The 23,103-nt window shown below is 39.3% G+C and overlaps 1 protein-coding gene across 4 annotated transcripts in view; it reads left to right on the plus strand.

Moving 5' to 3' along the window:
• Positions 1-23,103, plus strand: part of DAAM1 (dishevelled associated activator of morphogenesis 1) — a 154,593-nt gene that overhangs the window by 9,144 nt on the left and 122,346 nt on the right. The window contains exons 1-4 of one of the 4 annotated variants that reach the window (XM_036260273.1): positions 17,339-17,402; positions 20,028-20,145; positions 21,421-21,513; positions 22,266-22,325. The exons of the other annotated variants lie outside the window; for them this stretch is intronic. Coding sequence (XP_036116166.1) covers positions 21,484-21,513; positions 22,266-22,325 — 90 coding nt within the window. The 5' untranslated portion in view covers positions 17,339-17,402; positions 20,028-20,145; positions 21,421-21,483. Of the gene's footprint in view, positions 1-17,338; positions 17,403-20,027; positions 20,146-21,420; positions 21,514-22,265; positions 22,326-23,103 lie in introns of those variants that run through there. 4 annotated transcript variants of the gene reach the window in all.

Here is a 23,103-nt window from a genome sequence, read left to right on the forward strand (position 1 = left end):
TAAATGAATGGCCTGTTATTACATTTTCGTGTTTTGAAAATCAAGAATAGAGATTGGATTGGACTGGAAAACCTCTATGATCCATTTGGGGCTTGACATTTGGGAGTAGGTAACACTTCCAACTACAGAAGTTCCAGGAACTGTGGCAAGAAACTGCCTTGCTTACGACATTTTCTGCTAAGAGATTGATTTAAAATGTAAAAACTATATGTTATTTTTAGTTTGACCCAGTTTCTTTTGAGGCTATGACTGTAGCTTCCTTTCTTCCATACTCCACCTTTTCCTACTATACCTCTTGGATTGTAATTTGAGTCAGGAGGACCAGCAAACGGCTTCCTTGCCAGTCCACCCTCTCAGCCTCCCTGTGGGCAGAGGGAGACTGCTGTCCCAGGCTGCCAGGTTCCATATAAGGGGAGCCACAGTCCCTGACCTTACAAAGAAACACATCTTTCCCCGGAACTTCCTAACTCAGGATGGGGAGCTGTGTGGTGGCAGAGAGGGGAAAGTTTACATTTTAATTCTCCAGCGCTCAGATTGTTTTTCTGATGGAACACATTGGGGAAGTAGGTAGAAGGGAGGACAGAGTGAGTTACTGGGTTTCACTTATCTTATCATTTGTTTCCCTCTGGATTGCCTTTGTTTATACTGTCTCTTCTGGCCAGGAATTCCTCCAGCAGAAAGCACGCGTACACTGGGGATATTCAGGCGGCGCTTCCTTCTTGTGTTCCTGCTGACTTGGCTTTCCTCGCTGGGGCCTGATCGCTGGGGCCTGATCGGAACGGAGCTGCAGATTTTTAACCTGCTTTGAATTTTTCCATTATGTGGAAAAGAGATCTTAAAACGGTGACTTAGGGCAAACGTGTTAATGACTTTTCTGATGAGGAAAGAGGATGACGCTAAGTAGGTGTAACTTATTTATGTATAACTTTTATGTATGTTAAGTGTAACTTATGTATAACTTATTTATGTTGGTAGATAGTTGAGTCACGAATGTTTGACACCGTGCATGAAATCCCTTCGCATTTGGTTGCTGCTTTGCAATTGCACAGAGGAAAAAGAAACAGCAGCAGTTGAGTTTAGATTCAGATTTGGGTAATCTTGGTGATTCTTTTCGATTCTCTTAAACATCCTGGGCCTCTTTCCTAATCTGTGAAGCAGGGTGAAGATTTTGAGAAAGGTATCATCTTAAAACGGTCTCACTTGTTTGGCATGGTGTAACACTGGCATAATGTGCACTGGGTTTCCCTAGAATGGAGATCAGTTGGCCCTTGCTCTTAGCACTGTGTACCTGAGACCCTGTCCTTGGCTGGAGCTGAAACCTCAAGACCAATCTGTAGCCTGTTCTCCTTAACTGAACAGCTTCTAGTCACCTTCTCTACTGCCTTTCCAGCTCTCAGAAAAGTCCATGTGATGAGGCTACACAGTGTCTTTCAGTGATCATCTAGTTCTGTTTAAATTGATAATTCTTTAAACCAGAGTTTGACCACCAGTGGTGCCCAAGATGGATGCAGCCAGCTGTCATGTTTTGTTTGGCTAGCAAGCACAGTGTTGTTCTTAAAAATGGAACGATTTGGTTGAGCATTTACACTGATTTGTCACAGACTTCACCCCACCCTCATGGCTCATACTTCACCCCACCCTCATGGCCACTTTGTTCATGTGATATTTCTTTAGTCCTTGGCTCTTGAAGGCATTTAAGTCTGTGATCCCTATTTTAAACTACATTAAATTGTGATGAGAGTCTCTTCAAGCATCTCTCCAGCAGTGGACTGACAAATGACCCAATCCAGAATCTCTCCACCTTGGCACTATTGGTATTTTAATATGTTTTTTAAAAATTGATTTTAGAGAGAGAGGAAGGGAGAGGAAGAGAGATAGAAACATCAATGACAGAGAAACATCAACGTTTATCAGCTGCCTCCTGCATGCTCCCTGCTGAGGATTGAGCCCTACAACCCCAGCATGTGCCCTGACTTGGAATCGAACCAGTGACCTCTTGGTGCATGGATTGATGCTCAACCAATGACTGAGCCACATTGGCTGGGCACTATAGACACTTTAGACTGGATAAGTCTTTGTTGTGTCAGGCTGTGCTGTGCACTATAAGATGTTTAGCAACCTCCTTGCCCTGTACCCACTAGATGCTAGTAGCAACCTTTCCCCTGGTTGTAACAAGCAAAAATGTCTCTAGACATTGCCCAGTGTCCTCTGACGGGCCAAATCAGCCTCAGTTGAGAGCCAGTTGACAGATTTGGAATGGCCTGAGAACTTTAAACATTGGACCAAGCTTGGATCTTTAGAGATAAATTGGAATTCATCTGGGAAACTGAGCTACCCTGCTGTTTTTATTTATTTGGGCAGTTGGTTAGAGCAAAGTAAAGGTCAGTGGATTAGGCCCTTTGGGGTCACTTCTCCATTCTTCCATGACCACTGCCTGGGAGGCCAGCCACATTTTAAGGACATGTCCTTGGTCACAACAGGGGACTCTGTGAGACACTGATGCTGGGTCAGGGCAAGCCCACCAGAGCCAGTGGGTAAACAGCTTTGAAGCCCATGGCCTGTGTTGGTAGATCAGTAATGTTATCTGTGGGTAAGGAAGATGAAACTTTGGGAAAGAAAAGGTCATCTCTGTCATTATTGCCAAAGGCTAAAATGCTTTAAAAAGGGAAAGAAAGAAAGAAAAAAAAAAAGAGCCTTAAATCAGCAGTGTGGGAAGAGCTCTGAAGAGGATTAACAGTGACATTCCATTTTTTTTTGGTCACCCTTAAACAAGAATGTCTTTAAAACTTGATTCTAAAACTTGGGCTTTGGCCACACTCAAACTTTCCTTGCCTCTCAGAAAAACATTGGTAAGATTTTCAGTGTACAAAGGGAGAATGTTGTGAAGCTTCAGTGAACCAACCCAGGCCCAGTTCTTGAGCAATGCATGCAAAGATAATGCTTGGGAAGCACACAGCTGCAGTTAAGAGGCAAACCAGAGTCCCTTCTCAGAGGCCTGGGTGGGACTTCGGAAGGGATCCCTGCCTCTTCCTGAAGGCTGTGTGTTGATTTTGCACCTTGAATTCTTCATGGCCGATTTTAAAAAGAGATGCCTAGGGGTTTGGGCCCAACTTCCTGGATACTTCAAGCTCCCCAGGTAATTCTGATCTTTAGCCGGGACTGAAAACTAGTGGGAAGAGCAGAGGATATTGCATTTGGGAAGTGTCGTTACAGTCGCAGATGTGTGCTAGGCCCAGATGGCTGGCTGATTAAATTTTGTTTTTAAAAATTTTACATCCATTTTGGCTTGAATGATTTTTTTTTTTTTTGCTTTTCTAGAATTTTGAATTTGTGAAAAGGATTGCTCTTTTACATGTGGTAGTATCTGATACCTGGAACCCAATGTTTCTAGTAATCTCGAAGCTGCATTATATTTTGGCAGGCTTTACTGAAAAACTTGAGGAAGTTATCTCCTTCTCAAGATGCTTCCCTGAGAGGATTCAATTTGCATATTAACCTATTGTGTAAAAATTAAGGGCACATAAACCACCCCATCACAAGTGGCTGACATGGTGAGTGCCCTTGAGATAAATTTAGTAAGTGGGAGAATAGTAGTAAGTACTCTTACTAGCTTCTGTTCTAGAAAAATCTAGATCCAAGGAAGGATTGAAACGTTTCACAGCTAAGTTTAACTCAGGGAGTTTCCCATCCGACTTTTCTCTCTGGCTTCATAAACATGGCATAGATTTGTTTCTTGCAGTTTCCTTCTTTAGCCTATGCCATGTGCCACCATGGAGAGTTCTAACTACCAAAGTGGGGCATGAATGAAATGGCTCCTTTCACTGGGAGTGTGCTTAGAATTTTAGATCCAGATTTCTATCTAGCATAGCAGAGGCAAGGGCATAACTAAGTTTTAGGGGAAAATATTATACTGGGCATTTTATGGACTATCATAAACCATGGAAGCAACATTTTAGAACATCATTCATTCATTTTAGCATGTAAAAATGTTTAAGTGTTGGGTGTAAACATTTAAGGATGCTGTTTTAAACCCCAGACTTTTTTCCTTTGGAATATAGAACTCTTGTTTTACTTCCATAAAACTCAGATCATTCTCTGTCATCACCTATTACATTGTGCAATAAGTGAAGAGTCTCCCCAGTGAAAGATTTGTTGCTTTCACTGGCAAGTAGTTTCATGTTTTGCTTATTTGGATCATGTTCGTGTTTTCAAAGGAATGTTCACCACCTTAGTTATAGGAAGTAATACTCTACAATCCCAACTCAGTTGTTCCAATATTTGTTATGCCTGTAGATCACATCTTCTACCCTCAGTTCATTTCTTCCTTAAATGCTGATTTTGAGTCTCAGCTGGCCAGCTTTTTCTAGTGCTAGAGAACAATGTGTTAGCATGACATGGTATTAAAGAAAGAAGGACAGCCCTGGCCGGTTTGGCTCAGCGGGTAGAGCATCGGCCTGCGGTCCAGAGAGACCCGGGTTTGGTTCCCGCTAGGGGCGTGTACCTTAGTTGGTTGCGGTTTGTCCCCGGCCCTAGTTGGTCGTGCGGGTGGCAGCCATTCGATGTGTCCCTTTCACATCGATGTTTCTCTCTCCCTCCCTCCCACTCTATCTGAACAAAAAATAGAAAAATGTCCTCGGGTGAGGATAAAAAATAAAAAAAAAGAAAGGAGGACAGTTAAAAAGTCAGGATACAGGGTTTCTTTATAGGGTAATGAAAATTTTCTAAAATCAGCGGTAATGGTTACACAGTTTGTAGATACACATTTGCCCCTCCCCACCCACAGGGAATATGTTTCGAGTCCCCCAGAGGATGCCTGAAACCATAGATAGCATCAAACCCTAAACATACTATGTTTTTTCCTATGATCAAGTTTAATTTATAAATTAGGCACAGTAAGAGATTAACAGCAATATTTAATAATAAAATAGAATAATTATAAAAAAATACTATAATAGAAGTTATGTGAATGTGGTCTTTCTCGCTCTCTCAAAATATTTTATTGTACTGTACTCACCTTGTGCTGGATGATATGAGATGAAAAAATGCCTAATTTAAAAGATGAAGTTCGGTGAATAATTAGGCATTGTGATGTAGCCTGGGATGCTACCATTGACCTTCTGAGGCTCTGTCAGAATGAGGATTATCTGCTTTGGGTGATCCTGAATCATCGAGCCATGTTGGTAGTTGAATGTCAGGAGCAGATGATGTCAGTGGTTGGGGAAATTTAATATTTTCAGACCATGGTTGATTGCCGGTAACTGAAGCCATGGAAAGCGAAACTGCAAATAAGGGAAGGGGGGGAACCACCGTACTAAGATCCACTAAACTGTACATTTTAAATGAATGGGTTTTATGGAATGTGATTTATGTCTCAATAAAGCAGCTATTTATTTATTTTTAAATATTTTTTCTTTGTTGATTTTAGAGAGAGAGGAAGGGAGAGGGAGAGAGAGAGAAACATTGATGAGCGAGAACATCGACTGGCTGCCCCCTGTATGCCCCCCATTGGGGATCAGGCCCACAACCTGGGCATGTGCCCTGACTGTGAATCGAACCAGGGACCTCTTGATGCATGGCTCACTGAGCCACACTGGCTGGGAAATACAGTGATACCTCGGTTCTCGAACGCCTCGGTTTTCGACCAATCGGTATTCGACCAGGAGATTCGAGAAACTTTTGTCTCGGAATCCGAACAAATATTTGGAACTTGAACTTCCGAGATGAGCCGAGTTGAGCCGAATGGCGTTCATTCGGCCCAGCGCCCTTGCTCGCGTCATCAGTGTGAGTGCAGAGAGAGAGTCACGCTTTGTGGAGTCACGCTTTCCTATTGGGTTTCATTGCTTTGGTTCTCGAACAATTCGGTTCTCGACCGTCCTCCTGGAACGAATTATGTTCGAGAACCGAGGTATCACTGTAATAATAAAGCAATTATTTTTAAAAAAGAATCAGGCTATGTTAAACTTTAGAAACATAATCTTAGACTTTAGGGATAATATCTATGCCTTACTTTTCCATTTCTTTTCCACATGTATATCTCAATTTTTCCTCTAAATAAATAGATGTATATCACAGACAAAGAATAGTTGTGATAATTCTTTAACATTTATGGGCCACTTGAGACATGGAAACTGTTATAAAGAAATTTTTATTGCAGTGGAATCTTGCTTATATTTTTCTTATACAAAACTTTGCATGATTTTGTACCTGCTGTGATGATAGGCTAAGGTTTTGGTGATACATTTAGCTTAGTCACACTTTGCTTTAGACTTGTTCCGTTTGATTATTTTGCAGGGTTTTTCTGCTGTATAAGCCTTTACACTATAAAAAGCACTCAAGTATGTAATCTTGCCTGTAAAGCTAACTATGTGTGTTGGAAAAGAAATAATTCACTTATAAGGGATTATGTAGCTCAAGGTTTCTCAAATTTGGATTCATGATCCTTTGAGAAACACTACATAAAATGTTAAATTACTGAATGTTTAGGTATTCACTTGGTGCCAGTGGGATCATAAACTCGTGAGCAGAGGTAGGCTTTGAGGTACGGCGGTACTACTCAGATATAAGATGCTTATCCAGGCATATTAGTTTTATGGTTGTGTGACGAATTGCCACAAATTTAGTGGCTTAAAACTCCAGCGGGTCAGAAGTCTGGACATGCTGTGGCTATGTTCTCTGCTCAGGGTCTCACCAGGCTAAAACTCACATGTCAGCCAAGGCTGCAGTTCTCATCTGGGGTGCAGGGGATTCTTCCAAGCTCACTGGAGGTCGTGGCTATAGGACTGAGGACTGCTACTTGTTGGCCAGGGGCTGCTTTTAGCTCCTAGAGCCACCCACATTCCATGCCATGTGGCCCACATTGGCATTCACACCTGGAAGTTTTCTTCCGGATCAGTGGGAGCACACTTCTCTGCCGTCAGCCTGGAAACGGGCTCGCTCTAAGGCCCCACCTGATTAGATCAGGCCAACCCAGGGTAATCTTCCTTTGACCATACAATGTAGCACAATCATGACAGTGAATCTCATCGTATTCACAAGTTCTTTCAAAGTTCAGCCTATCACACCAGATAACAGAAATTATGCCAATAGACTTTGATGATTATTAAGATGAAAATCCAAAATCCAAAAATGAATGACAATTCACATGTGTGCTTCAACACCCCAAGTCTTCCTAAACTGACTCCCCCTCACACTTACGGCTTTCCATTCCTTGTTTCAAGTAGAGTGAACATGAAGATTTAAAAAGTTTTATAATTGAAAATTTTCTACACACATACACACATGTAGAATCTCTAATAGCTAATATGAGAATCCTCCATATACTCATAGCTTCACCAATTATCAATTCATGTCTAATCTTTCATTTCTACTGCCAACTACTTTCCATCAACTCTGGGATTATTTTGAAGCATATTCCAGAGATCTTATAATTTCTTCTGTCAATATAGTATTTATATCAAAAATAATCAGGACTCTCTTTAAAAACATAACTAAATTGCCATTGTCATACCTATAATAATTTTTATATTATTTTTTAAAAATTACTGAACATCTTATCAGTTTTCAAATTTACCCTTCATTTTTATATATTTATTTATTTTATCCTCACCCGAGGACATTTTTGCATTTATCTTCAGATACAGCGGGAGGGAGAGAGAAAGAGAAACATCTATGTGAGAGAGACACATCGACTGGTCGCCACCCACACAACCCCAACCGGGGCTGGGGATGAACTGCAACCAAGGTATGTGCCCTTAGTGGGAATCAAACTCTCTGGTCCGCAGGCCGACGCTCTAACCACTGAGCAAAAACGGCCAGGGCTACCCTTCACTTTTAAAAAGTTTGTTCGGCCCAGCTGGTGTGGCTCAGTGGTTGAACATTGACCCATGCACCAAGAGGTCGCTGGTTTGATTCCCCATCAAGGCACATGCCTGGGTTGTGGGCTCCATCCCAGCAGGGGGCATGCAGGAGGCAGCTGATAGACGTTGATGTTTCTCTGTCCTTGATATTTCTCTCTCTCTCCCTCTCCCTTCTTCTCTCTCTAAAATCAATAAAAACATATTTAAAAATAAAAATTAAAAAATTTCTTCAACTCATGATTTCAATAAGGTTCATATGTTACAGTTTTTGATTTGTTCCTTAAGCCTCTTTATATCCATGCAGCATTTTTCTTGCAAATTACTTGTGAAGAGAACCCTATTTGTCTATAGAATTTCCCACAGTCTGGATCTCATGGTACAAATCTCTGTTTCCTGTAAATTAGTTAAGATGAAAATAATGCCATGGACCTATCTGATCACTAGAGATAGAAAAGTTTCTTTGGTAAACAGAATGTACGGATAAAATTTACTAAATCCATTTTTGTATAGATAGTAAGAAAAACATTTGGGAGTAGAGCAAGTATGTTGGGTTTTTCAGATAACTGTTACTGAGAGCAGTCTCGTTGTTATATACCTACGGTGCATGAATTAGTGCAGTTTAAATTCTTATAGAAAATATACAACATACAGATTCATTAAGTGACACTTGGATTTGTTTAGTTCTTTGGCCTAAGTGTTTTTGTTAAATCAGGTTTTAGCTTCCATAAAAGGGAAAAAAATTCTCAAGGAGGAAGGTGTTTCAGTTTTGAGTCTTGGAAAATAGCCATATTCTAAAAATTAGGAACATTATAAAATAATTGCTTTTTTATAATAGGGCTTGGATAGTTATTTCATATCTCTAGGCTCTCCAAAGACATGCCCTTTGTCCTCAAATAATATTATGTATATTTTAAATCTTTACCATTAGAATATACTACCTTAAAAAATGCAACACTTAATATTGTTTTAAAATGACAATTTTGTATGACTGTCATTGAAAGAAAGTAGAAGAGTTATTATTTTAAATTTTGTTTTGGAGGAAAAAATGGCATTGGGATGAAATAAGTAAAATCTTAATTAAGAGCATAGTAGCTTAGAATCCGAGATACAGATCTTTTCTTTAAAGGGCCAGATAGTAAATATTTTAGGCTTTGTGGGCCATACTGTCCCTGTCAACTGTTTAATTCTTCCACTGTTATAGGAAAAGCAGCTATAGACAATATGGAAACATGGGTATGGCAAGTGGGGAAGAACTAACAACTTGACAATATTGAGTCTTTTTGTCCATGAACATGGAATAACTCTCCATTTATTTACTTCTTTGATTTTGTTCATCAGAGTTTTGTAGTTTTCCTTGTATAGATATTGGCCTAATTAAAAGGAAAAAAAGTCAAAGAATTTCTAGAGGACCTGCTCGACCACAAATAGTACTGTACTGAATAAATGTCAATAATCTTTTTTGCCCATATCTCAATCTTTGTTTTTTCCCCAAAAGTAGTCTATTCTTTGACAAATGTTGTCCTGCCCAACATGGGGAATTTATACAACTATTCTGAAACTGTGAACTTAGAAACTTATTCTATTTGATTATAAAAATTAATATAGGTTACTATATGAAAAAGAGAAAAACAGGAAAGTATAAGGAAATAGAGAAAAATCTCACAAAGGAGGCAAATAATGTTAATATGGGAAATATTATGAAGGTTAAAAATATTTTAAATTGCATACATATTTAAAATTTTTATTTATTGCTTAATTTTGAGAGCGAGAAAGAAAGAAAAAAAGAGAAAGAAACAAAGAAAGAGAAAAGAAACACCGATTTGTTGTTCCACTTATTTATGCATTAATTGGTTGATTCCTGTATGTACCCTGACAGGACTGAACTGCAGCTTTGGCATATTAGAGCGATGCTTTAACCAACTGAGCTACCCAACCAGGGTCAAAAAATATTTTAAATTATATATTATCTGCACTTCTTTGTATCTTTCCCCCAACCAAATGTTGTTATAGCATTTTTCAAGTTATTAAAACATTTTTTATTGTGGTAAAAGACACATACCATAAAATTTACCATCTTAACCATTTTAAGTATATAGTTCAGTAGTATTCAGTATATTTACATTGTTGTAAAACAGATCTCCAGAACCTCTTCATCTTGCAGAACTGAAATTCTATATCCTTTTCCCTCTCCCCCTACTCCCTGGCAACCACCATTCTACTCTTTTTATGAAGTTGACTACTTCAGATACTTTATATAAGTGGGATCCTATAGTGTTTGTTCTTTGGTGACTGGCTTATTTTTCTTAGCATAAGGTCCTCAATGTTTATCCATTTTGTAGTATGTGACAGGATTTCTTTCCTTTTTAAAGCTGCATTGTATTCCATTGCATGTATATATTTCATTTTGTTTATCCATTCACCCACACTGGTGGATATTTGGTTGCTTCCACTTCTTGGCTATTGTGAATAATGCTCCTATGAGCATGGATATGCAAATATCTCTTTGAGACTATGCTTTCTGTTGTTGTTTTTTTTTTTTCCTCCTGGATATATGCTTGCAGGTGTGGATATACCTAGAGCCTGTATCATATGGTAGTCCTATTAATATTTTGAGAAACTGCTATACTATTTTCCATAGCAGCTTTGCTATTTTACATTCCCACTAACAAAAGTACACATCCTCACCAACATTTGTTATTTTCTGGGTTTTGTTTTTTATACTAGCCATACTAATGGGTATAAAGTTATTAAAACTCTTAATAAACTTCTTAGATGGTGGCATTTATTTCCATTTTATGTGCTGTAAAGGGTAATCATTTTCCCAATGCTTTTTCCATTAAAAACTTAAGAACATTTTTTCATGTTTCAGATCATTTTCTTAGGATACATTCTTAGAAATGAAATAAATAGGTCAAAGTGTATATAATTTTAAAGCTTTTTAAATTACTGCCAAATTGTCCTCAAGAAAGGTTTTGCCAGTTGACAATGAATTAGGGTATTAAAGCATCTTTCATTTCACCCATGTCTAGGCTGAGTATTATTTTACAATTATCTGTCATTGGGCAACTGACAAATGCTATCACATTGCATTTAATTTGCATTAAAATTTTTGTTAAATAGATCTTTTTTTCTCCATGCTATTTGTATTTTTTCTTTTTTTCTCAAGTGGCCTGTTTGCCAGTTTATCTGTTTAAATCTCAACGATTTGAACAGATCATAAAAGAAATTAATTAGCAGTGCAAACCTGAAGCTATCAGAACTTTTCATAAATGCAATAAACAATCAGGGAAACCATTAGAAGGAAACTTATGAGACCTCCGGGCACATTTAAAATGATCAAAAATATTTCTCTGCGATTAAGGGTCTCTGGGTGCCGATTTGCAAAATTAATTATCTTAACAAGCCCTTTCTTCATTATCTGGAGGGAAACCTTAAGTCAGCTCCTGTCATTTTATGGCCAGTTTGCATTTTCTGGAGTTTGCCTCATTGGTTTTCCTACTGTATGTGGTTTTTCTGCCGATGGTGAGATTGCTACAGAGGGCATTTCTGAAGGCAGAGAGAACAGGGAGATGATGTGTAGTTTTTCCGTTGGACTGAATATGTTTGGAAGAATAGGAGGTAGAACAATGAAATAATCCAAATATTATGAGGAGGGAGGCAGAAGTTTATATTAGAATGGTTTATGTGATAAAAGAAATGTTATGCCCAGTACTTTTTGTTTATAAGTGGTGTTGTAAAACAGATACCCAGATGCTTAGCTGAAACATTTAAAGCATTGCCTGTACAGGACCCAACATTAGGAAAACGCTGTACTCCTGCCCATCCAGTTGTCTTCATGTCATCAGTGTAAGTCAGTGTTGTGGGGGAAATGAGTTTTCACCTACCTTCAGTGCTTCCGGTTTGTTCTCATTTAAACTGAAGATAACATTTTAAAGGTTCATGTTTTGAAACTAATTTTAGATGGTTATGGTAACCCAGTAGTAGAATATAATGCAATGCTTTCCAGCACGTTTTAGAGAAGATCACTTATTCAGTATTATCATGGTTCTGTTTGTGCATTTTCTTTTTCCTGGAACTCTGTGCATCTGCTGGGAAATATGGTTTGACCCAGTGGTGTAGAGGTTACGAGAATATTCTCTGGAGTGAGGACCAAGATCCTGAGGAGAAGGTCACTTTTGCACTCTCCTTCCTGAAACATTCATTCATGTCTTCCTAGCCTGGGAGAATGGATATTTCAGCCAATTGGTTAGTTCCTAAGCACCATTCAAATCACAGGTGGTTTTGACTCATTATGAAATTGACTGATGGAGCAGAATTGCCAAAAGTACCAAATGCCTTCTTTTTGCGGCATCTGTGAGGATGAAGACCATTCTCAGCAGTCAGACTGTTGGCATTCCAGAAAATGTCTATAAGATGCAGTTATTGTGAAGGGCCTCAGAGGTACCCTTCAGGGGGACTTCAATCACATTAATGTAGAACTCAGTCTCCTTGAAAAGAAAAAAAGGCTCCAGTTGACAAATGGTGGGGAAATAGAAAGGAACTGACTACAGGTCGCACTATGTGGTCATGTGCAGAACAAGATCAAGGGTGTTACACTGGGCTTTGCTTACAAGATGAGGGTCTGTGTACATACGCTCACTTCCCCATCAATGCTGTCATTCAGGAGAATGGTTCTCTTGTTGAAATCAGAAATTTCTTGGGCGAAAAAATACATCTGCAGGGTTCAGATGAGGTCAGGAATTGCTTATTCAGTATCTCAAGCCCAGAAAGATGAGTTAATTCTTGAAGGAATGACATTGAACTTGTACCAAATTCAGCTGCTTTGATTCAGCAAGCCACAACAGTTAAAAACAAAGTTATCAGAACATTATTGGATAGTATCTATGTTTCTAAAAAAGGAACAGTTCAGCAGGCTGATGAATAAGATCTAAGTTGCTCAGCTATAGAAACAGCAAGATGCCAAAGGTTTTCTCTGGCTTATTTGTAATATTTTAAAGATGCAATAAAAGCCTTGAATTGATTTTAGGGGTGAAAAAGTCTCATATGCTTTTCTAAGTAAGGACTCAAACACTTCACTCCTACATTCTGAGGGCAAACGACACCTCCAGTGTAAAGGGAATAATGAGATGTTTTATCTTAATTTTCTATGACTTGCAATGGCAAAATCTTATAAAATATCTTTAATTTGAAGCAATAGAGGTTATAAAGTCTTTTATTCTATGGCTGGTAAAGTTCTGGGCTAAAAGTATTCAAACATAGTTTTCTTGTTAATGGTAAGGAATTCCATATTATTTTCTGAATTTATCAAAGAAAGTTGATTTAAGACATAAAACACTGTTCTGTCATTTTCTGATTCTGCCATCTGTTGTTAATTCTTTTTATAAAATTTTAGACTGTATGACCAATGAATTCACATTTTGTAATTTTCTTTATTTATGTTTCATTTTTAAAAGGGGCTGGTCCTAAGTGGGTTAGACTTTGACCTTTTGTGGGATATCATTAATTTTCTGTGGAGATTGGCAACTATTGTTTGGTTTGTGTTTACTGAGAGTCTCAAATGTGTAATTTATCTTGTTTTCTATTGAAGAAACATTTTTGATACCTAAGCTTAAAAGTGACAAAGGATAGGTTTGTTTTACAGCAATAATGTTATAATTTATTTAATATAATCATCTAGTTGAGAGGCATGAACTTTTTTCTAAGTTCATTTTTAGACAGAGAGAGAGAGAGAGAGAGGAAGGGGGGAGAGAGACAGAGAAACAGAGAGAAATATTGATTTGTTGTTCCATTTATTTATGCATTGGTTGATTCTTGTATGTAGCCTGACCAGGGATCAAACCTACAACTTTGGTATATCGGGACAACACTCTACCCGGCCAGGGTGGCATGAACTTTTTTGAATTGAGAATATTTTTATAGTATCAAGTCAGAAGCCCTTATATTGTGAATTGTCCCAAGGAGAACTAATACAGTAATTAAGTCAAAGTTTCAAACTACATATTATGACTCGTGTTGTAGAGAACTCTCCAGTGGGGCAATACAAATTCTTTAGCTTGCTATCCTACATTGGAGACTTTGGCTAACGATCGTTCGGGCTTTAATGTCCTCACCTGTAAAATGGAGAGGTTTGGGTTTGCTCAGAAGGGCTGTGACAGTTTTGTTGTGTCTCCAGTGGCTTTTAAAAGAGTGTAGCATTCATTGAGTTGAGTCTGTTCTGAATCAGACGGCAGGATGTTTCCTTTTTAGACCTGGCACAATCCAAACCTGGAATGAGTTCTTTGCCTACTAATACATTTAGTGTGATGACAGAATCAGAGTTAGAACTCAGGTCTCCACTAACCATTGTATCTTAGATGATTATCTGACACAGCCCTGGATGTCAGATCCATGTGTCCCTTCCCTCACTTCCTATTCCCTTCAAAGCCACCACAGACAGTGTTTATCTAACGATTATCTAGTGTGACATTTCTTTCCTGCCTGGACATGGCCTCAGAATCCTTCTAAAGCAACAGTCTAATAGCTGCAGCTAACAGACAAGGGCATCTAAGTAGTTTGACACTGTCAGTAGTACAATCTTTAAAATAAAAAAAGGCCACTGTAAATTCTGTTAAGGAGATTGACTTATATTGTTTAATACAAGTGGAGAATTGTTGCTTTCTCTTTAGCAGTGGTTCCCAATGTGATGATTCCTTTTTAATTTAAAAAGAAACTATAGCCTTGGCCAGTTTGGCTCAGCAGTTAGAGCATTGGCCTGCGGATCGAAGGGTCGCAGGTTTGATTCCTGGTCAAGGGCACATACCTGGGTTGCAGGTTTCATCCCAGGTCCCAGTTTGGGTCATGCAGGAGGCAACCAGTCGATGTGTCTCTCTCACACTGATGTTTCTCTCTCTCTCTCTTTCTCCCTCCCTCCCTCCCTTCCATTCTATCTTAAAAAAGTAAAAATCAATGAAAAAATACATCCTTTGGTGAGGATTACCAAAAAAAAAAAAGAAAGAAAAAAGAAACTATAGATTCCCACATTACCATGAATTCAGTTACAATGAAATGGATTTTCGTTTTATTAATCACAGCATATAATACCATTTGGAAAAATGAGCATACATATCTGTGTGAGACATTTTACATGCTTATAAATGAAAGGCCCCATGTAATACCTTCCCACCCCACTCCATCCCCTCAGCAAAAGTCAGGCATTAGAAATCATTATTCTATACCACTTTGTCTTTTTTTTTTTCTTGGTTTCAGTTTAAAATAACTTTTTTAAAATAAGTTTTTGTTTTAAGTGATCTTCATGGATTTCATACTATATGCCCTGTAGTCCCAATTCCAGAAAGTGCTTCATGGGATACCCTTCTAGGTTTTTTTTTAAAATTCTCACCTGAGGAGATTATAGATATATATAATTCCCCCCCCCCCCATGTTTTTTAGACAGAGTGGAAAGGAGGGAGGGAGAGCCAGAGAGAAAAACATTGATGTGAGATAGACACATTGATTGGCTGCCTCTTGCATGACCACGACCTGGGACGGGGATGAACCTGCAACCTAGGTACATGCCCTTGCCAGAGGCCAACACTCTAACTACTGAGCCAAACCAGCCAGGGCATACCCTTCCAGTTTTAACCAGCCTGTCTCCTTCAAACTCTTCTGTAATTGGGGTTTTCCATGAGATTTCATTTGGATAAAGGGTTTCACAGCTTAAAAAATATTGAAAACCACTGTGAATCACACCTTCCCATTTTACACAGTGTTTCAGAGTTACCCTATTAGGATAACCAGGATGAAGAGCTCAGTTGTCTGACTTGCTGGCCACTCTTCATCTCCCTACCTGAGCTGCTATTCATAGAGCTTGCAGAGGGTGTAAGCTGACACCACCACCCGCTGAGAGTGCAGCACATGCTTATATGGAAAGAAAAATCGTTTACATTGTAATATCAGGGGACTGTAGTCTGCTTCTACCCTTGATTAAAAAGTTATGTGGTGTGCCTATTTGTAAATGATTGTCTTGTTTGTGTGTGGGCTTCTCTCACTATTTAAGGTGGGTAGAAGGATGATGAATCCTTTTTTTTTTTTTAACTTAATTTTCTTTTAGAACAGTGAAGAGCTACCGTCACAGGCAGAAGACAGTTCCTTTTTCTTTTCTCCCAGTGCTGTGTCCCTTTCTTCTTTTGTTTGTGGCATGCTTTACCTTGACCTTATTTTAACCACTGTCCAAGTAGTTTTTGGTCTATAGCCTGGATTTTGCCATTTATCAAAGTACAACTTCAGGGCTCACTTCTCTGCTGTGCTCACCCATTGCCATTGTTACATCAACATGGCATCAGTATATCAGCTAAATAGATGTTAACATGCCTGGTCTGGGCTACCTTTTTTTTTTTCTTTTTTTTCTTTGCTTAGGGTTGGAGCATGAAGCCAAATGTCCTTCCAGAGCTTGCTGTGATTTCTAGGACTTGCTTGTCTTGGCTTACCTTGGACATTTAGGGCCAGGTGATCCAGAATAACTACAACGAGTGTCTGGTGACAGTTTGCAGAGGGTGCTGTATCCATCTTGGCTCTATACCTGGGTGTGGGTGTTAAGTGTTTTCTATTCAGGTTCTTCTTAGTTGGCAAGGCCCAGGCAGTGCTGACTGCTCCGGCAGACCCCTGCCTGCCAGGCTGCCTGCTTCCTCACCCTCCTCATCCTCCTCACGAAGGTCGTCTCCTGCTGTGTAGAAGCGCCTTTCTGTTAGCTGCGACCAAGCCAATACTTCACCTCCTCTTTGATTCTCATCTGATGATGCGAAACTGAAATAACTTTCTCTGCCCCACCTTACTTTTTACTGAAGGAGAAGAACCAAAAGTTAAAACTATAAAAAGAAGAGCCCTGACTGGGTAGCTCAGTTGGTTAAGCGTTGACCTGATACGCCAAGGTTGCTGGTTCGATTCTGGGTCAGGGCACATACAAGAATCAACCAATGAATGCATAAATAATTGGAGCAACAAATTTCTCTCTCTCTCTTACTCACTCGCTCTTGCTCTCCCCCTCTCCCTCCCTTCCTCTCTTCCTTTCTCTCCATCTTCTGCTCTTTCTCCCTCTCTCTTTTCCTTCCTCTCGATCTCTGAGATCAGTTTTAAAAATGAATATAAAAGGAAGAAAGAAAACAAAAGACAGGAAAGCCTTACATTGGAAATCTGATCATTAGACAATTGAGCAGTAATTTTTGCTTCTATGTCATACAGCTGAGATTTAAAGGGGAGTTTTGAACTTTGTGAAAGACTTCACTTGAGCAGGGATTTCTTCTTGTCATTTCCCACATGGAAATTAAAAATCTATTTGCTATCTTTAACAGGAGATATTTTTCTCTCATCTGTCAACCCTCCAACAGTCTATTTTCTTTCAGAATGGACTAGGATGGCTAATTGCAAATTCTTTGTCCAACTAAGGAAAGACTGTAGGAGAGCTTTAGTACTCACAGCAGGTCAGCAACACCACTCTAGAGAAAGACTCACCAAGTTCCTTTCCAGGGAGAAAGCTTGGGAAGCAACATAATGAGTTGAAGGACCCTTAAGGTATGTATGAACTTCATGTGCTTTGGTGAACATAATGGTAACTTAGTTTCTTCCCAAGGCAAATTAGGAAGTGGGAGGTGTTAAAATGTCCACCGCTTGTATCTGTGTCACTGGAATGATTGATTAGCTTGTGATAATCACAACCGAAGTGACTGCTGTTTCAGGTAAAAAGAGAAGAGGGTAACCTCAAGGATTATGACCCAGAAGCTGTTTTAAAAAGTTATCCCTAGAAATCTAAGCTCTGTGGTCTTGTTAACTGTAATGTGTCGATGTCAGTTTCCTTTGAGAATGTACTGTGGTTATGCAAGATGTCACCAAGAGGGATCTCTGCTCTTTTTTGCAACTTCTTATGAGTCTATGGTTATAGAAAGATAAAAAGTTAAAAAACAAAACAAAACCCTGAGAAGAATAATTACCGTGCCAGGTGAGACATTTCAGGTCTGAATTCCCTCCGTCCCTTCTTTCTCTTTCTACCTCCCTTCCTTCCTCCCTCAGCTTTGCTTCATGGAGGTATATTTTACATGCATGAGTCACCTATGTTAGAGCACAGTTCATTTGTTTTTTTACTGTTCATTGATTTAATCACAAAGTTGACCAGCCATCACCACAATCCAAACCTAGAACATTTTCAACTCTCCACAGAGGAACTACATAGGCATTGGCAGTCATCTGTGTACCCCATCCTTCTGCGCCCCACCCCTATGTGCATCTCAGGCAACCATGAATATGCTTTAAAAAATGTTATATTGATTTCAGAGAGAAGGGGAAGGAAAGGGAAGATGGGTAGGGGAGAGTGTGTGTGTGTGTGTGAGAGAGAGAGAGAGAGAGGAGAGATGACTCTAAGAGAGAAACATTGATTTGTTGCTTCCTGCATGCACCCTGTCTGAGAATCAAACCCACAACCTGGGCATGTGCTCTGACCCAGGAATCCAACTGGCGACCTTTCGGTACATGAGACAACATTCAACCAACTGAGTCACACTAGCCCAGGCACCATTGAGATGCCTTTTGTCTGTATAGATTTGCCTGTTCTGAACATTTAATATAAATAGAGTCATACAGCCTGGCCGGTGTAGCTCAGTGGTTGAGCGTCAACCCATGCACCAAGAGCTCGCCGGTTTGATTTCCAGTCAGGGCACAAGCCCGGGTTTGGGCCAAATCCCCAGTGTGGGGGCATGCAGGAGGCGGCCAATCGATGTTCTCTCTCATCGATGTATTTCTCTCTCCTTTCTCTCTCTAAAAATCAGTAAAGAAAAAATATTTTAAAAAATAAATAAATAAACTCATATAATATGTGGCCTTTTGTGACTGGCTTCTTTCATTTAGTATAATGTTTTCAAAAGTTCATCCATGTCAATAGCATGTATTAAAACCTAATCTTTTTTTTTTGCCAAATAATATTTTATTTTATGGATATACCACATTTTGTTTATTATGGACATTTAGGTTGTTTTTATTCTTTGGCTGGTATGAATAATGCTGCTGTCAACATTTGTGTATAATTCTGTGTGAACATATGTTTTCAATTCTCTTGGGGGTAAATACCTTAAGTATAGAATTGCTGGGGCATATGGAGACTATGTTTAATATTTTGAGGAACTGCCAAACTGTTTTCCAAAGTGGCTGTCCTGTTTTATATTCCTACCAGCAATGAATGAGTGTTTCAGTTTCTCCACATCTCAGGTGTTTCCTAAACACTGTGTTTTTGTTGTTTACAAAACGTTTCCTCTTGTCTTGGTAGGTGTGGGAGCAGGGAGTTGAATGATAATTTGGAGGGAATGAAACAAATGAAAATCAAATAAATTATTTTCATATTGGCTCAGTGCAGCTCTGGAAACCTTTCAGCCTGGAGCCTACAAACCTTCCTGTTTGACTGGATATGACATTACCAGGAATTTTACTTTCCTGCTTTTATTCTCCCCGAGGAGAAAAAAGAAATATGTCTTTTCCTCAGCTAGACATGGAGGGTTCAAACAAACATAAAGGACCCCTGAGTTATTAATAATTCCACGGAACATGTACTTGGTTTATGCCCAGATTAGTTTCTCTAAAATCATTCTCTCAGTGCGTCCCCTGCGCCGTCCTCCACCAGAGCGTAACTTAAGAGCTGAATCAAGGTTTGTTCAGTTGGTGTTTGGAAAAGAAACGGTGACTGGATGCTGGTCAGCTGGCTCGGGGCCGTTGGCAGGCCTGCCACAGACCATGCTTTCTGCAGGCCGTAGCCGCTCAGGCTCTTTACAGGCCTGCAACAGGCGGTGGTGTTTGAATTTGTCCTGTCTGAGCTCAGAATAACGGGACCCTTTGTAATCCACCGTGGCAGTGAACAGGCAAGTCTGGAGATTCTGGAAGTGTCCCAGTACACAGCCAAAGACAAGACCTCAGCTCCTGTGCCTGGGGCAACCCACTTGGGGAGTAGGCAGGGATAGGGACACCGAGAAATGTCATTTCTTAGTTCTGGTCTATAAATATGACATCTCCTACTGTGTTCTGGCCACTATTGCTTACTTTTGGTCGTATATTGGCAGTAAGCAATCAGATTGTTTTGCCTGCTGAAACCACTGTAACAGAGAAGGCCTGCCTCTCATGATTGCCCTTCTCACATTCCCCCCATTTTTATTCTTGCAGAGTGGAACTATATGAACGATGTTTGCAAGGGTGGATTCCCTCCAGATTTTCATTCACATACCCAGTGTGAGCCTGTGACACTCTCCCTGTGGGCACTACTTGCAGTGAGAGTCTAAAGGTGAGGGTTGGTCCCTAGGACCTTTCCAGGGCTCCTCAAGCAGTCTCGTCATACCTCCTCTGACTTCCCCGAGATGGCTTACTCAAGTCAGGGGAGGGCCCCATGTTCCTGTTCTCTCTGTTAGAAACTGCCCCTCTCAGGCACATTCTTTCAATGTCCTGTGGTATCTCTGTCAAATCAATATTTTGCTTCCATTAAAATGAGGTTGGCGGTGTATGGTTTGAACACCTGCCTATTTATTACAAATTGTCTACCCATCTTATTAAACCTATATTTAAATTAGACAAAAACAAAACTTTAAGTACATCAATTTCAAAGGTCAATTTTATATCACCATGAAGAATTTAAAATCAGAGTAACAGCTGATGTGTTTTCTGTTGGCTAACCTATTGTATAATTTCTGTAGTTATTGATGTATTTGACTTAATGACATCAATTGGAACTATAAAGAATTGAATTCTAAATATATACAATACATATATATTTTTTTGACTTGTTTGTGGCTCAGCCATGCTTTGACCAGATTGAGAGTTCATATACCTTCCCAAACTCTCCAAAATGGAAGTTTCCAGCAGTTTTTATTTCTTAAAGACAGATCTTCAATATACATTTTTTCACCTGGCATTGTGTTTGACCTGGTCTTGGGAGAAGTAGAACCGTCTGAAAAAGGCTGGTTCTCATGTGGGTGGGAGTGGAAAACTGGTTTCCTAATCTGTGTATGCGCCTTTCTGTTGCTGACCACAGTAACTCAGAGAGGCAGCCTGTCTGACCTGCCGCCTGCTGGCCCCAGCATCAGCTCTCTGAGTGTCTGTGACTGGTTTCTAAGGCAGCAAGCATTTATCAAGCATCCGTCACCATTAACACTTCATATAGCTACCTTCAACTCAAGTACTGTGAATGGATTTATCTACATTGCAACTTAGCCACAGAAAATCATCCTTCTATCTCTGTGGCTTTTTCACCTTTGATGAGCTTCCGATTGGATCAGTGTAGGTTTATAACTGGAGTTCTGAGTGAAGTGTAATATTCAATTCTTATAAATAAAACATGACTTATGCTGTCCAATATGGCAGTGACTAAGCTATACATGACTATTTAAATTATAATTAGTTAAAATTAAAAATTCAGTTCCTTGGTCACACTAGTCATTTTTTAGACCCTTATTAGTCTCATGTGGCTAATAGAAACTCTATTAAATCATGCAAAGATAGAACATATCCATCATAACAGCCAGTTTACTGATTATAGACTTTTCTCTACCCCACAAAATCCAAGGAAGCTATTAATCACAGTAAAGGAAAAGCTTTGCTTAGGTGAATTCAGGTGCTGGAAAATTCTATGGTCTGTCCCGAGCCTAAAATGAGAAAAGTAAGTAGATGTGCCATTCGTGCTCTGTTTTTTTCTGGGCAGTGTTTTCTAGCTGTGGTTTTTGTTTCCAAAGGTCTGTGAACATCCAGTAATCAGACTTGCTCATATTTAAATGCAAGTTTAATATTCTGAAACAGTATATAAATAAGTTATTTAGAACCAGTACTTCTGGTTCTATGCCCAGGAATGAGATGAGGGTAAGTTTAAATTTTACCAGGATTTGATTATCTGAGGCTCTCGAGCATGAGTGTACCTTTTCCCACCCCTTTCTTTCCCCAGTGTATGCTTTCTTTTTCCTAAGTTCCAAGAGCCCTTCTTTGGCTTCTGTAACTTGTTTCTTGAGCCCATGCAGCCCAGCTGGCTCACTTCTTCTACCTCTATGACTTTCTAGATAAACTTTTGCTTGTTAAAAACAAAAAAGACTTGATTATCACTATTGACCTGTTTTCTAATGGTGTACATATGTATGAGTTTCACTGTATTCATGTTTTGTCTTTGGGGGAGTTCAGTTTTGTTTTGACTTGAATGTATGTCTATTGGCTTTTAATTCTTTGGGGATCATTTTAAGACTGGATATTTGTTAGTTTTCTTTATCCACCTTAAAATTTGAATTTACAAGTTATAATTTATGAATAGAAAAAATTGAGCACAAATCTCCACGTATGAATGTTAAGTTATTAATGCTGATATCCAAAGGTTGAGGTTGCTGCATACAAGCCATAAAACATGGACAAAATGTATTACTTCTCCAGGAGGGTTCTGGCAAATGGACAGAAGAGTCGCAAAGAACTGAAAGACCTTTCCTAGACAATGTGAGCATTCCTTCTTTAATTTCCATTACCTTGAAATTCAGTGGCTTGAGAATATTTAACTGTGTTCTTCCTAATGTTGGCATTTGGTGGTGATGGTGTCTGTGTCAAAATTATATCTAAATTCCTCTCTAAACTTAGGCCAAGCATGTGATGCTGAAGAGAAATTTAACTCCTTCCACCCCCACCACCCCATTACCAGCCTATCTTCAGAAACTTTGTAGGTGAGGTTGTGTGAGTTGTTTCTATTCTTTTCTTTCTTTCTTTTTTAAAATAATCTTCCCGAAGTCTGGAAAAACTTATCCCATAGCAAGTAGCCAGTTCTTGCCATGACCTCCAAGGGAGAGCACTTGCGTGCTGTGGAGAGTATCCTGGCTCTTGTTCTCTGCTATCTTCTGGGACAGCGAGAGCACTTTTGTCCCTGTTACAGCACTTCAAGAAGGGCTTTTACATTCTCTCCTTAATGAAGAATCAGTCTTACTCTGTTGTTGTGTTTCGCATCTGCTTATAATTGGTGTCACTTTTTTCTCCCCCAGTCCATGGTAAGTTTGTATGTAGACTATTATAAAATACTTTTTCCTCCAATAGTAAAACCTGGGTGAATGTCTAAAAAATTGGAATTTCTGCTTTCCCAGAATTGGATCTTAGATTTAGTCAAGACTTAGTACCAATGTCTTCATATGTTCATGAACGTATAAACATATGTTTTGTTTGAATGTGAACTTGGCCATTGTGTTCTGATTCATTCAGCCCCTACTTTGGCTTCTTGTTCTCAGAATTC

The sequence above is a fragment of the Molossus molossus genome, unplaced genomic scaffold (genome assembly GCF_014108415.1).
Source record: "Molossus molossus isolate mMolMol1 unplaced genomic scaffold, mMolMol1.p scaffold_m16_p_1, whole genome shotgun sequence".
In the NCBI taxonomy this organism is placed as follows: domain Eukaryota; kingdom Metazoa; phylum Chordata; class Mammalia; order Chiroptera; family Molossidae; genus Molossus; species Molossus molossus.